Raw genomic sequence first — 14,780 nt, 5'->3', positions numbered from 1 at the left:
GTATGGAAGATTATTAGAAATAACCGAGTAAGTAGGCTGTCATCCTAGGAAAGACAGTTTTAAATTAACAGAATTATCTCTGGAATATATATGTGTCTTAGCCCTGAGTATATCAAGCCATAAATCATACTGGCTGGATACCCACACACTTTGCATATGGATCACATTGCTGCTTTAAACACTGTGGTTGAGTTGCTTTATTCCACCTTAATCAGTGTAAATTTAATAGTTAGGATGGGACCAGGGAAAGCACAAAGAGAGAGATGAACTTTTTCTAGAGATTTTTGGATGAGTGTGTCAGCGAGAACAGTACCTAAAATACTTGGGGGTTTTTTTCCTGACAAAATGGAGTGGACACAAAGTCAAGAAAATTAATTCCCTTGAAGAGGAATCAGACACATAGATGGTAAATGGCCATAGTGCCATGGTTTCCTTACCTCATGTGTGCTCTTCAAATCATTGTTTGCCAAAATAATAAACCACATTTGAACACATATAATCTTTCTTGGTGAATAAAAATGCTATGTGTAAAACAAAATGTATTCTGAAAATTCATCTTATAAGACCTGTATTTTCAAAACTCACAACTTTTCTTCTGTTCCTTGAATATTGACAAATATTTATTTTTTTACAAATGAAAAAAATTACTCTAGGAAAAAATCTACAGATGTCCTAGTACACTTACCTAATAAAAAGAAGAACTCTAAAAAAAGAGTTTTACTCTTTTTTACTTTTACCTGAAAAGTTTTACTTTTCAGGAGTTCTGAATAATTTTTTCTCAATTATAGAATTATAATTTCCAATCCAAAGGAAGAAATTTTGCTGACAGGAAACATTTTCAAAGGGCATGAATTATCAGAGGATCTGGAATCCAGATTTTAGCTGAATAGCTGTAAATAGAATTTATTCATAATAATTTAGAACAAAAAGCTAGTGAAATAAGAGCATTTGTTGTACCTTACACTTCTGTTGAGAACTGACTTCAACAAAATAGCTCTGGCTTTAAAAAATCCATTCCATCCCTATCTTTAAAAAACGTTCCTTGTTGGAATTGACAAGATGAAAATAGCCAGATATTTTCCCAAACAGTGGTTGCAGATATAACTTTCAGGTTTATTTGTCATCTGTACAAAAGTGGACTCTATGGACACTATCAGTGAGACATTCTTTGTTTCACTTTTGAGGGAAGCAGCAATGACTTGCCTCCTAGAAGGTACATTCCAAAAAAGCAAATATCACTACGGCATTAATCTCATTTTCTTTCCTTCTGCATATGTGTTATTTTATTGGCTGAACATATGATTTAGATTTACAGGAATTGTAAAGTATCAGCTATGTGAACTATAAAGTCTGTACTCAACATTATATTATCTCCTTTGTCCTTGTGCAAAATTGTTAATGTCTCTGATTAGTATAGGACATTAAATGTTTGTACATTATAAGATTTGTTCAGGGTGGAGTTGTAAATGTGGAATGTGCCTGTTTTATTAATTTGAAGCATGAGATTGATCCTATACAAAATGAAAATAGTCCTTGATGGTTAGTCTATACCTGAGGTGTTCGGTAGTATGAGTTCATCTCTTTAAAGTGTGAAAAAAACCCCCACTTTCTCCACCTCACCATGAAAAAAACAATAGCGTTAAGAATACTTTCATTTAGCCACATCAAAATCAAAGTTTGAGAGCTAAACTTCGTGGAGAAGCATCTGTTGGGGGCATGGCAGGAGCAGGCTGCTGGCTGAGCCCTGGGGAGCAGTGCCTGGTTTCAGCGCTGGGCCAGCCCCTCGGGCAGACATGCAGAGCAGGATTACCACGTCCCAGCGGGAGCCACGTTTAGCTCTCTTAAGACCCAATCTTGCAAACACTTATGCAAGTGAGTAATTTCAGCTGCCGCAAATCAAGTTATTCACCTGTTTTAAGATTTTGCAGGGGTGGTGCAACATCCAGTCCACATTTGTAAACGCTGGCCAACATGGTGAAATGGATGAAACTGCCCTTCCATTCCAACTGCCTTTCATCTAGGTAACCTCATTTTTGCTGTATCTTTATTTGTATTTTATTTTACTGGAAAAGGCTACAGGTGCAAATATATATTTTTTTAAATTACCGAATTTTACAATTTCTTTAAAAAATTAATGATTGCAACCACCTGAAGCACTGGTAAAAATCAAGCAGTGCAGGGGTTGCCTGTGACTTCAGGCCTTTTAACATTTCACAGCGATTTCTGCCATGAGGAAGGGTACTATTTAGAGACCAATGGTTTTGTCATGCCTCTGAAATTGTGGATAAAGCCAAACAAAGGAAACCAAGAGAAGTCACCACCGATTGTCAGCTCACTTACATCTTCTTAGTTTGCTGCACTTAATTGGTTGGTTGCTGATTTGTTCAGTTTGTAAGTTCTGGAGAAAACTGACTCTTCTAACAGCTCTATATTTAGCAAGTATGAGAATTATTCTGTTATCATATGGATCACTGACCAATGTCTGGTGTTCATGATTTTCTAGCTGCATTGCTCCAGAACGTGCAAGTTTATGACTTAGTATGTGATCTCCATGAGCTGGAAAGACTCAAAACATATGGCAGATCAGATGTTAGGCTTGGGGAAAATCAAAAATTAAACTGTCTCAGAGCAGTTGAGAGACTGCTTTGCTATATATTTTATGTGATTTGTGTATGTGTTGAGGGAGATGTCACCTAGGGAAAGGAATCGAAGGAAAAAACAGCTTTAAAAAATGAACTGTTTGTATTATGGCTTTAAACATTAAAGTCTGGTCAGCTAAAAGCAGATGTTGTGAACTAAGATGGAAACTTGCCTGAGGCCAGAATCAAAGAAGGCATTCACTAATAGTAAGAAGGAAAAATGTTTTCTGGTTTCAGAATTTATTATAAGCAAAAAATGAATGCTTACTGTATGCTTATGAGCACAAATATTTTCCCACTTTTATTCAGATTACTGAATAAAATTGATGGCTTCAGAATTTAATTTCAGACAAGAGGTTCATTATCAATCCTGATTGTATTCTAAGCTCTTTATAAACTCTTTTGTTATTCTGTGCTGGCCAAGATCCTGTCATGTTGGAAGTAGGAATGAAGTGTTTCTCACCTTTGGCTGTCTGCCCAGTAATTAGATGAGGAAGTGGGTTAAAGCATCTAAATGTGTGGTATAAATTTTGGAATATAATACAACACAATTCTGATGCAAGTCTTTGAAAGGGAAGAATAAATAAAGACCTGAATATACACTGGATAGTAAAAATCAATATAGTATTTCTTGCATTTAATTCTTAATTGACCTGGGCTTGCACAACTTGAGCGAACGTAAGTTATGTAAACATAAACAATGTCTAAGAATTTGAAATATAAAGTTAAAAATTAATCAATATTTTCAAGAAAGAAAAACAAAAAAGTTGATTAAATAAAAATTATTTATGCTAAAATCAATCAATATTTGACAAAATATTCTCCTTTTAATCTATTTATGTATGAGGAAATACATATTTACAGTAGCTGCCTCTACAGTATGTGTTGAATGTCATGAAGCTTTGAACCAGCTTAAAATTTAGACTTTCTTAGACAGTTGTGTGGATTATTTCAAATGTACTAGTTCAAAAGCTATGCTCTAATGGCAAGTCCAGAATTTGAAGTTGCAGTATTTTTGGGGGGTGGGGTGGGGTGGGGTGGGGGAAGCGACCTACTTCTGCATTTTACAAATATTTTGTGATATTGTTTCAATTCATATCATTTGAGGAATTTTGTTGCACTACTTGAGCAGCAAGGAGAAAAATCTTATTTTTTCACAAATCCACTAGAAAGAATCCACATGTTTAGTATCTTTATTTCTTCCTGCAGGAATCCTTTTCCTGAGTGGTATGGCTCAGGAATCAGCTGCATTTTCTAATTTACATTAGGGTGGAAGCGAGTAAGGACTTTTCAAGAGAGTAATTAGCAATAGATCCGTGCTTGGCCAAGCTCTAAACCCAGCACCAGTGGAGTGTCTCCACATTCCTCTCTGACAGTTTTCGTGGGGAATGCAATGGGAATCCTTTCCCATGATAGTATTTCCGAGTAGGGGCTTGGTGAGGTGCTGCGGCCGGGCCGCCCTCAGAGGGAAGGCAGCGGGCGTGCAGCGGGCACACCGCTCTCCATCGGGCGCCGGTGGGAGCGCTCAGGCCGGCAGCGGCGAGGGAGAGCGGCGAGGGAGGGCGGCGAGAGCGCCGAGTCGCTGAGGCAGCGCCGGCCCCACACGCTGCGGGAGGCGCAGGCCGCCATCGCCCTGCCCGCCGCCCCGCTGAGGCGCTTCCCGCGCGGCCCGCCGCGGCCGCCATTTTGCGCGGTAGCTGCGGCGGGAGGCGCTCTCGGTGAGGCGGGAGAGGCAGAGCTGTCCTTCCCCGGTGGAAGGAGAGGCAGCCTGGCTGTGAGGCGCCTCAGGGGCTCGCAGGGCCCGGGGAGCAGCGCAGTGAGCTGGGGATGCTCTCTGTGCCCTCGGGGCACCGGGCAGTTGCGGTTTGTTTGGGTCAGCACCCCTGCAGGTTGCGACCTTCGCTTTGGGTCCCTGGAGAGAGCACTGCCATTTAATACGTGGTCTGAGGAAAGGATTTGGTTTAGGAGGAAGGTGAAAAGCAAAGTGGCTTCAAAACGGAGCAAATCCCCTCGTGGCCTGCAGTGTTTGTAGTAAAGTGTTTCTTAGATACATGAGAGAGGTCTTTGCTCGGAGGAGTTGACAAACCCTCTTAGTCAATGTGAATCAGTGGTCTGTGCTGCTCCTGCAAACACCTACTCCCTCATTCTGCCATCTGCAGTATGCATTTTCCCTGTGGAATCCAACAGCACTGAGCGTATGGAAAAGATTCTTTGTTTCCTGGCCATCTTGGAAACGTTTTGGGCTCCTCCCCACCACTCTCACCCCCATCTTGTTTGCTTGTTTCTTTTCCTTTAAAAGTCTGAGAGTTTTCACTCTTTCTCAGCTGGAGCCGGTGGGTGAATGCAGAGTGGCATAAAAGAGTGCATTTCTATTAGACTTCCAGTCTTGCAGAATGACCATGACATCATCTGTTATTTTTATCTAAATTATCAAGCAATTGGGATTAACAGAGCTGGTTAAAGAATAAATGATGTATAGAGAGCAGGGGCCTTAAAGGCCCAGAAGATCCAAAATTGTGTATAACAAATGCTGTTCAAGGATGGGAATAATAAATCAAAACCATTGAAATGGAATTTGCATAATCATAGATTGACTATTCCCTTCCTGAGGTAGGAGCACCATTTCCTACCGGTGTGCAGTATTTGCAGGTCCTTGAAGCTGATGGAGCAGTTGTTATTCAGCTGAATAGGCGTTAACACAGATTATTACTACTTCAATAATAACAACTTGATTAGTGCTCCTGACAGATGCTTTCTGCTGCCACTGCTGATACTAAGCCTGAGAGCTCCTGCTTTAGATTACTGATGTTAAAAGTGTGTGAAAGCACAGTGGCAAAATTAAACACCTTTATTAGATTTAGCAGTGTGATTTCTAAATTCTGGGTTTATTAATGTGAAGGGGAAAGGGGCAAAACCTGGCACTGGGGGAGTGGCAGAAATTCGCAGAAATGGTACTGCAGGCTTAGTGTGTTTAAAAGGGGCATTGACAGATTTGTTGTTTGAAGTTCTTTACTGTGTTCACAGACAGTTTTGATTACAAACTCTTGTATTCTCCTGGTATTGTGAAATGTTTTCTATTTTAAATTTGAAACATCTCCCTAGAATATTTGAAGATTTAGAGATTCTGTAAAAGAAAAATACTTTTAAATTTTTTGATTCAGGGCTGACAGTATACAGTAATTAAGTAAACCTGAAGCCTATTTGCAAAGCACTCTTAAAGATCCTTTTCATGTGTTACTAATGAGATGCTGGAGTACAAAAGAAGTGTCACCTTTGGTTTTGTCTCTGTAGATAAAGAAGAAAGCTTTATTTTGTTATTTTACCTCCATAGTTGGCCTTTATTGAACCTTATAAATTTCATTTGTATTTTGGCATTTGTTTCAGTGAATCTAAGATTTTTAACTCATAAAAACATCCATGTGATATTCTTTTAGTAAGATCTTTGCTTTTTAGAGTTGTCCTCAGGCAAAATTAAGATCTGTTAAACTTCTCAACAGAAATGCATAAAGAAGCATTTCTAATGCCTACAGAGGGTGCTAAATGAAAAACATTTAAATTAGCTGGAGTATTTTTAATGCTTAAATATACAATAAATAATTGAGAAATAATGTCTGGTTCTGATATTTCAGGACAAACCTGTTAACAGCATTAAGGTGTTGGGCCCATACTCCAATTATCCAAGTGAGCAATTTGCATGTAAGTTTGAAAAAGTCTTATTTGCTTGTAAATTAAAATGATTGTTGGGGTAACAGTATAATTTTATTTTTTTAGATAAGAGTGTAATTTTGTTTTGCAAAGACTTGACAGACTGGGATCATAACAAAAACAATCTGAGGAAAAAAATATATTGGCTGCAGTTGTATAAAATAATCAGAGAATATTCTGAGTTAGAAGGAACCCACAAGGATCACTGAGTCCAACTGCTGGCCCTGCACAGCACCATTCCCAAGAGTCACACCATGTACCTGAGAGCATTGTACAAATGCTTCTTGACTTCTGTCAGGCTGGTGCTGTGACCACATGCCTGCAGCACCTGTCCCAGTGCCAAACCACTCTCTGGGTGAAGAACCTTTTTCTAGTATCCAGCCTAAACCTCCCCAACACAATTTCAGGCCATTCTCTTGAGTCCTGTCCCTGGTCACCACAGAGAAGAGATCAGTGCCTGCCCATCCTCTTCCCCTCATGAGGGAGTTGTACAGTGTGATGAGGTCTCTCCTCACTCTCTTCTCTAGGCTGAATCTTGGCATTTTTGTTAGAAATTAAATACTTTAACATGAACTTCATCTGGATCTTCACTCCTACCCACTTTCCCCCCCCAGATACATCATGGTGGTAAAGGTTGCTTCAAATGCTGCCCTTCAGGGCTTTTTTAGTCAGAAGTAATAGGAACCATATTTTATCAGGAGAGAGATTCTCTGTTTGAAGAAGAATTAAGGATGCAGTCAAGTGCTCTAAAAGAAAACAATATAGAAATTAAATATTGGCACTTACAACTAATAAACTTTCTATTGCTTTAGACAGGTTCAAGTCTAGTAATTTCAGTTTTACAGTTGCTTGTGCTGTCCTTTGCAGACTGAGACTTCACATTTGGTCTAAAAATGTTCAGCTCTGCAGACATGGTCTTTTCGCTGGATAATTTATTTTATGAAAGACCAGATATGAGACAAAGGTAAATATTTATTGATATATATATATAAAATTGTTTTCCGAGTTTTTCCATTCTGAAACATTTTACAGCAGTGCATTTTCTTGTGACTCAGTTTCTTATCTACTGATAGAAATGTGGGGCTAGAAGTTTCCAGGTCCATAACCTGTACTTTGAAATGTTTCTCCAAGCATATTCAACAATACAGATATATTTTAGGGCTGTAAGAAATAGGGGTTGGCAGAAGTTTTGTGTCTTTAATTTTATGTTATTAAAAGTCACGTGAATTGAAGAACAAGAATATATTTTAGCAAGAGAAACAGTAGGTTGTTTATGATCAGTGATTTTTTAGCTAGTTGTTGTGGAGGGTGCTTAAAAAATGCTTTCACTTTATATTTGTGTGTTAAAATTAGGTATCTGGAAAATGAAGAGTGTAAGACTTGGTTTATTGCACCTGCTCCAGCTATTGCTGAAATTCCAGATGCAGAGGACTTACAGAGGGAACTGGAAAAAAACTCAGCCAACACTCATATGGGTAAAGTATCATAGAACAGAATCATTTGAAAGGTTGGAGAAATGTTTAAGATGATCAAGTCCACCCATAAACCTAAAACTGCAAAGTACAACTAAATCATAATACTTGACATTGATTTTAAATTAACAGGTAATTAGTACATCATTCCCCTTTTGCTGTGAAATATGAAATATTCTAGGTATGCTCGTAGAGACAAAGAACGTTTTTGAATTGAGAGTAATGGTATTAGATGTGCTTGGAGCATAGCAGTCCTCTTTAGCCATATACATGCCAAAAGTTTACTGTGCAGTGGTGGCAAGGTAAGAAGTATCAAAATTTCAGTTCCTGCACATTGTTTCACAAAGCACTGTAACACGGTGGGAAGTGGCTGTAAGAGCATAAAGTTATCACATGGATCTGGTGGCCTGTCTCCCACCCAAGGAACAGAGAGTTTATATGAAACTCAGTTTTTTCTTTTCTTTGGGGATTTTAATCAAATTGCTCAGGAGGCCAAATTTTAATCTGGTCATTAATTACCACTAAGGGGCATGTTCCTAGACATTCAGGATTATCTTAAGGAAATCTGTTTGAAAGAATTTCAGTGCTTTATCTCTGTCAACTAGATTTCTGCACTTCTTAGCTGCTATGCTTATTTATGATGTTCTCTAGGAATTAAACAGAAGGTGTTCTTTTTCTACTTCACGTAAGAGCAATTCTATTGAGAGCTACTTACTCAAATAAGCTTTTTGGTGTTTGTAGAATTAGAACTGTTGGGGTTGTTGTGTCACAAACAGGGTATGGTAATTTTGAGTTTCTAGATGGATAACATTGAAATTAAGACTGCAAAATAAAGCACTTTTGTTTTCTTGTTGCATTTAGTTGCTATTTTCTGTTCCTGCCTTTGCCTTCCTTTTGCCAACAGCAATGCTTGTTGATCTGGTCAGCCAGATCAGGACACTGATCCTACTGAGAATTAACCCTGCAAAAAGTGATAATTAACCAAGAAGGTTATGAAACCAGTCTGTCACTAACATCACTACCAGCTCCAACTGTTGAGATTGCAGTGTATATGTCACAGCTGTTTGTAGCAGGAACTTCAAGTTTGGTCATTGTGTCATTTTTTAAAAGACCATCTTTATTCTGGGACAGAGTGAAGAGTTCTGTTATACAAACTAATTTGTAGTTCTGAGGAATAGTTTTTATCCTTTACTTTGCATAAGAAGGAAAGAAAGGGATGGACCTTATTTTTATAACTTTTTAATTGACAACAGACACATTACATTCATTAGCATGTCATAAAATATACACTAAAGTTCTTGCAATGAGATAGAAATATCAGTTCATGTAATATATGTGAATTTGGCTGAATCTGTGTGGAAGATATTTGATTAAATGACTATAAAAAAGAATATGAATATTAATGGAAATAATAATTTAATGTTTTTGTAGGAGGGAGAAACCACCAGACATTTATACAGCAATGTAAGAGTAACACAGAGGAAAGAAAAGATAATGCATCAGCACCTGTTCATTTCAGCATAACCCCTGAAAAAGAAGTCCTAAAATCAAATCTAGGAGAAAGAGACAAGATTAGTTTTCACCATGCAAATTTCAAAATGGTTTCATCATTTCTCTCTCCTGATGAAAATAAATCTAAAAGAGTAATAGATTTTTCTCAGCAACCACAAAATAAAGCATTAAGTGATTTTCCAGAAAACAGTGATGATGAGAGTGCCCATTCAACATTAAGGAAAAGGTACATGTCTAGTCAGATAATTTATCACTGTCAGAATCATATTTTTATTTTAGATGAATTTGTTGAACATGAAGTTTGAGATCCTTCAATTGAAGGTGCTTTAGCAGACTCCAGATGCTAATTCTTTCAGCATAAGGAAAAAAAAATGTTTCTTTTTGGCAATATTTTAGTACTTTAATTAAATGTTTCCTGAGCTCAGCCTCATTCATGAGAAAAGTAAGCATGAGGTTTGTTGTTTAAATAAATGTTAAAGAAATTTTTAGATAACAAAGCTTTTGGAAAATACTGCTCTGAGCTCTTTGTCTGCATGGTAACAAGCAAGAAGGCTGAGATCATTTGCTTTGCAGAGCAGAGGTCAGCCAGTCAGGAATACCTTGCGCAGTTCTCAGTGTGATTTCAGGGAGGAGAGTTTTTACTGATAAACTGCTCTTCTGTGTCCAGCTCCTCCCATGCCTCAGAACCTGTATGTCTCTATTTGTTTTAATGATGCAGAAATTCAAAGTTAATCTGCTGTTGGGAGTCAGAGCCCATCTGGGCAGGCAATAAATTGCCGTCTGGACAGGAATTTATTCTTTCAGGTTCTTTCTGGAATGAAAGGAAAGTTAAAATGTATCTTGAAAGGAGTCTTCAGGTCAGATCATATAAAGTTAGATAGAATTTTCTTTTATTATTTAGCTTACTAGCTCTGCTTCTAATACAAATGTATATATTTTTCAAATATTAGATAAACTGTAACATAACAAGCTAATGAAAATTCTGGATCTTTTGCAGCTTATTCAAAAAGTCTGGTAATATGTATAAAAATACAGAATTTAAAGCTTGTTCTGTTGATGTGAAAGAAACTGGTACTTACTTAAATACAAATGAAAACATGAGAGAAATGACAAAAGAAGGTTTATGGAGAAATAATCATCATGCTCCAATAACTAAAGACTCAGATTTTACTTTGCATAGGGTAAATAATGAGGAGATTGTGTCTGAAAATGGAATTAAAATTCAATCATTTTCTAATGCTTCAGAGATTCTGGATATGACAGGTAATTATTTTTACTCTATTTCAAGAAAAATAGTCCATTGTCTGTCTTTAGTATATAATAATAAAGGGTATCCAGGATCTGAGGTAGAGGGAAGAACATTTTCCCACCAGCTCAAGGTGAGATAATTGGCTAAAATTAATAGAATGTATTACGATCCTGTGGAACTTAATTGTGTTGTTGTTTAATATGAGCTGGCTAAACAATTTATGAAGAAGATTCACATTTTCAGAAGTGCTAAGTCATGTAAACCTATTTGAAAATGTCACTTCACATCCCCTAAGCAATTTGAAAAAAATCCCAGCCTTGTCCCTTCATGTGGTAAAGAGTTTCATCTTCATTTGAAACCAGAAATTGAAAATGAAATGTTTATTTGTGGTGTACTCATATTTGTATCTTTGTAGAAATAGATTTTAAGTAGAAGATAACTGGGAAATGGAGGGAAGTGGTGATATCTTGATGAAATTATAAAATACTGTTTAGAAATTTTTTTTGCTTTTAATAGTTGTTAACGAAGTGCAGTTTATTTCTAGATTTTGAACTTTTTGAGACATGACAAGGTACATGGAATGTACCTTTTGTGCCTGTCCAATTGCTGCAGAAATATGGGGTAGAAAATTAGTTCTAGCAGAAAAATGTAGGGCAGAGTGGTGGTTTAGGATGGGATTTGGAAACAGGTCAGGAATGAAAAGCATGATTCCTCTCTGATTGCCTTATGAGCAGTGGTGATTCAATTTGTGGGTGAGAGGACAGCAGTGGATATAATTTACTTTGCCTTCGGCAAGGGTTTTTATAGAATCGTAGAGTGGTTGAGAAATGCTATCTTCCACAACATTCTGGCATCCACGTTAGGGCACTTGCAATGGATCAACAATTGCGTGAGTGTAAAAATGGCTGGCTGGGCTCAAAGGGTGGTGGGTAACAGGTCACACTGCCCATGTGCCAGCTACAAGTGGAGTACTGCAGGGGTCTGCCCTGGAGGAGGGGGCTGACAGCAGTCTCCTGAAATTCAGCAGGAACAAATCCACAGTCCTGCCGCAGGGAAAGAGAAGAACCTCTGGGGTTCCCCTGGAATGGTTTGACTGGGGGCAGCTCTGTGGAAGAGTGCCCGAGGTCTGGCGAACATCTTGCTGAACTTGAGTGAGCAGTGTGTCCCAGCAGTACCAAAGGCCAACAGCATCCTGGGCTTTGTTAACAAAGCTAGGAAGATTATCTTGGCACTTTTGAGGCCACATCTAGATAGCACATCACATTTTGAGTCTCTGGTACGTGCAAGACATCCTTAAACTGGAGTGAGTTCATCAAAGGGCCACCAAGATGATCCTTTCAAAGGATGAGCTAGTGACCTCCCTGTCCAATCCCACCATCTTGTTTATATCACCTGGACCTTGTCATAACCTTGCAGCTCCTTACAGAACACATAGCTTGGGGTCAGGAAGATACTTGTCATGATTATTGGTTGAAAATAGATCTGATTTTATAGGTGTGCTATTTTTATTTCTTTAGGAACTACAGGAAGAAAACTGGACATTTTGAGGGCTGTTACAGAAATACGTATCCTTGTATTTGCTGTTTCTGATTTACTGATTTTATTACAGTGCTTTTACATTTGCAAAATTATAGTATTTAATTTGTAGCCCTAGGAATTAATGCATTACATTGTAATAGTTTCAATTTGTAACATAATGCTGGGAATTAAATGTTGAATAGGCGTTTATCCTTTGGACTTCCAAACCTTGAATAAAAATAAGACAACTTGCAGATCATTAATTCTTAAGAAAACTTATTTCAAATGTTCAAATTTTATCCTCAGAACTTTATTTTTAAAATGTTAAATTTTAATTTGCATAATATATATTTCAGCGAAGATTTTGTATGGAAACACACACATACACATGTATCCCCATACACTTTAAATAAAGGAAAAATGATTTATTATTTAGGCTTATTAGGAAAACTGAACTTTACTTTCTGTCCCATTTTCTCAGAAGAAAATTACCTTCATGTATTCTGTGTTGGTGTGTACTTATGTTGTAGTGTGCCTATACTGTTTTTCCATTCTTTAAGCAGATTTTACCATAATTTTCTTTCTTTTTGGCCCTGCCTTGAACATGTAATATAATTGACCATTTGTCCGTATCTGTCAAACTTTCTTTTTTTTTTTAACACACCCTTTTCAATATTTTGTTTCTAGTAACCTGCCAAATGGTAGGTTAAATATCAGGAAGAGGAGATGTCTAAATTTAGGCACCTTAAATTCATATAAATAACTTTAAAAAGTGATAATTTTCAGAACAAGTAAGGACTTCATTTTTGTGAATTTACCAATTACAGATCAGTAATGCTTTCTTTTTGGAAAACAGATCCCTTATTTAGAGCAGGAATTTTAAATAAGTATTTTTAAAAAAGTCCTTATTTTCTTTAGTTTTATGTTATTTGCTTATCTTTACCCACCTTTAATGTTTAATTGCTTTTATTTCTTGCTTTACTCCTTAATCTTTTCCTCTGTAGTCATTTAATGTAATGTGGATCTGAGGCCTTAGCAGTTCATTGTTCTTGTAACTGTTGGTGTCATACCTGACTGTGCTCATCCTCAGCCTGAAGAGAAGGTTACAGTCACTCTGCTTGTGTGGCTGCACTGCAAATCCAGATAAGGATCAGCTCACTCATCTGGATTTGTAACCTAACAATGCTCTCTTTTCATCTTCCGCATATTTTACATAAGAATGTTATTGTCTGAAGAACACACTTTATTGGCAACTGAAAAATATCTTTAAAACCAAAGTCAGCAATAAGTGATCATAGGTGAATTTCTTTGCTACTGCTGTGTCTGGACATACAATAATATGATAATTAATTTGTGTTATATTACAAATGTTACAAATATTATGTGACCATTGACACCTTAGGAAGGCTAACAGCAGTGCTCTGCTTGTTCTTGTATCTGGCAGCATCACATCCATAACTGTATGCAGTTCCATGAAGCCTATGCCAAGGAGGAGGTTCTTGATCATTGGTATAATCCTGAGACCTCTCAGATAGGTTGTGGTTTTCTCAGTGATGTGGAATATATGGCACACCAAGAATCTAAAACTACTGAATCATTTAATAGGTTACTTTTGGATAACTTTTTGCAAGCCTGTGAAATACTGTTTTATGTTTTAAGTTCACATTTAGATTGCAAGAACAAGATGCATTTACATTTCTAAAATTTTATAATTTTCACACTAATATTTTAAATTCCTTAATGCTCTCAAGCAACCCAATTTAGAAGTATTTTTAAGGAGTTCCCATATTTTAACTATGCACAGTCAAAAGCTTTGGATGATGTAAGTATGGAACATAAACTGTAGCTGCAAGTAGTACTTTGTAGATATATTTAAGTGGTACTTTGATATTCAGAACATAAAAGGGGTTAGAAAACTGTAATATATCTAGAACCTCTTCCTGAAATAGTTTGTCAGGATTATGCTTAGCTGGGAGAAGAGACCAGAAAAACTTATAAAAATGTTTTTCTCAGTTTAAAATAAATTTGTGTGGAGATGAATATTTATATTTATGCATCCAGATTAGTAATATATTTGCATAGAGGAAGGGTGGGTGAGTGAGTAAGTGAGTGAGTGACATGGGTAAGTGACACTGTGGAGGAGGAAAGAGGGAAGAATCAATCTTGTCAGAGGGAAATGAGGAAGTCTGACATGGACGTATCTGGCTTCTAGGACAGTGGAAGATAAAATGTGTGGGAAGGAAGCACAGTCATGCAAAAACTTTAATTTGTCACTGATGAAAACTTAACAGTACTTCGCAATTATTTTCTAGCTTTTATATACGGATAGGAACTTTGTGGTATGTGCTCCGACTGGCTCTGGAAAGACTGTAATGTTCGAGCTAGCTATTACCAGATTACTTATGGAAGCCCCACTGCCTTGGTTAAATATTAAAGTTGTTTACAGTAAGTATTATGCAGCTTTAAACATTTTGGTGACAGAGTAGAAAATGCCATTCTGGGAATGCAGAGATCTCGAATGAGTCCATGAATAATATTGAGATTAAATACATTAAGAAATTGCAACCTACTTCATTCTTTAAAAAGTTGGTTTAGTGTTTATTTGTGGTACCATTTTACTTATTATTAGTAGTTAACAGTGTTGTGTAATTGTAGTGTTCAGCATTGCCTATAAAAATTAGAAAA

General features: G+C 37.1%; 1 protein-coding gene across 1 annotated transcript in view; it reads left to right on the top strand.

Annotated features, from left to right (window-relative positions):
* HFM1 (helicase for meiosis 1) overlaps positions 1–14,780 on the top strand; it is a 52,835-nt gene that overhangs the window by 10,255 nt on the left and 27,800 nt on the right. Inside the window, exons 3-10 of the mRNA XM_085068039.1 lie at positions 1,920–2,021; positions 7,161–7,308; positions 7,698–7,819; positions 9,248–9,554; positions 10,326–10,591; positions 12,095–12,142; positions 13,847–13,917; positions 14,408–14,540. Coding sequence (XP_084924165.1) covers positions 7,238–7,308; positions 7,698–7,819; positions 9,248–9,554; positions 10,326–10,591; positions 12,095–12,142; positions 13,847–13,917; positions 14,408–14,540 — 1,018 coding nt within the window. The 5' untranslated portion in view covers positions 1,920–2,021; positions 7,161–7,237. The remainder of the gene's footprint in view (positions 1–1,919; positions 2,022–7,160; positions 7,309–7,697; positions 7,820–9,247; positions 9,555–10,325; positions 10,592–12,094; positions 12,143–13,846; positions 13,918–14,407; positions 14,541–14,780) is intronic.

The sequence above is a fragment of the Lichenostomus cassidix genome, chromosome 8, assembly GCF_008360975.1.
Source record: "Lichenostomus cassidix isolate B80296 chromosome 8, HeHo_3.0, whole genome shotgun sequence".
Lineage (NCBI taxonomy): Eukaryota > Metazoa > Chordata > Aves > Passeriformes > Meliphagidae > Lichenostomus > Lichenostomus cassidix.
This window is presented reverse-complemented; position numbering and strand designations above follow the sequence as displayed.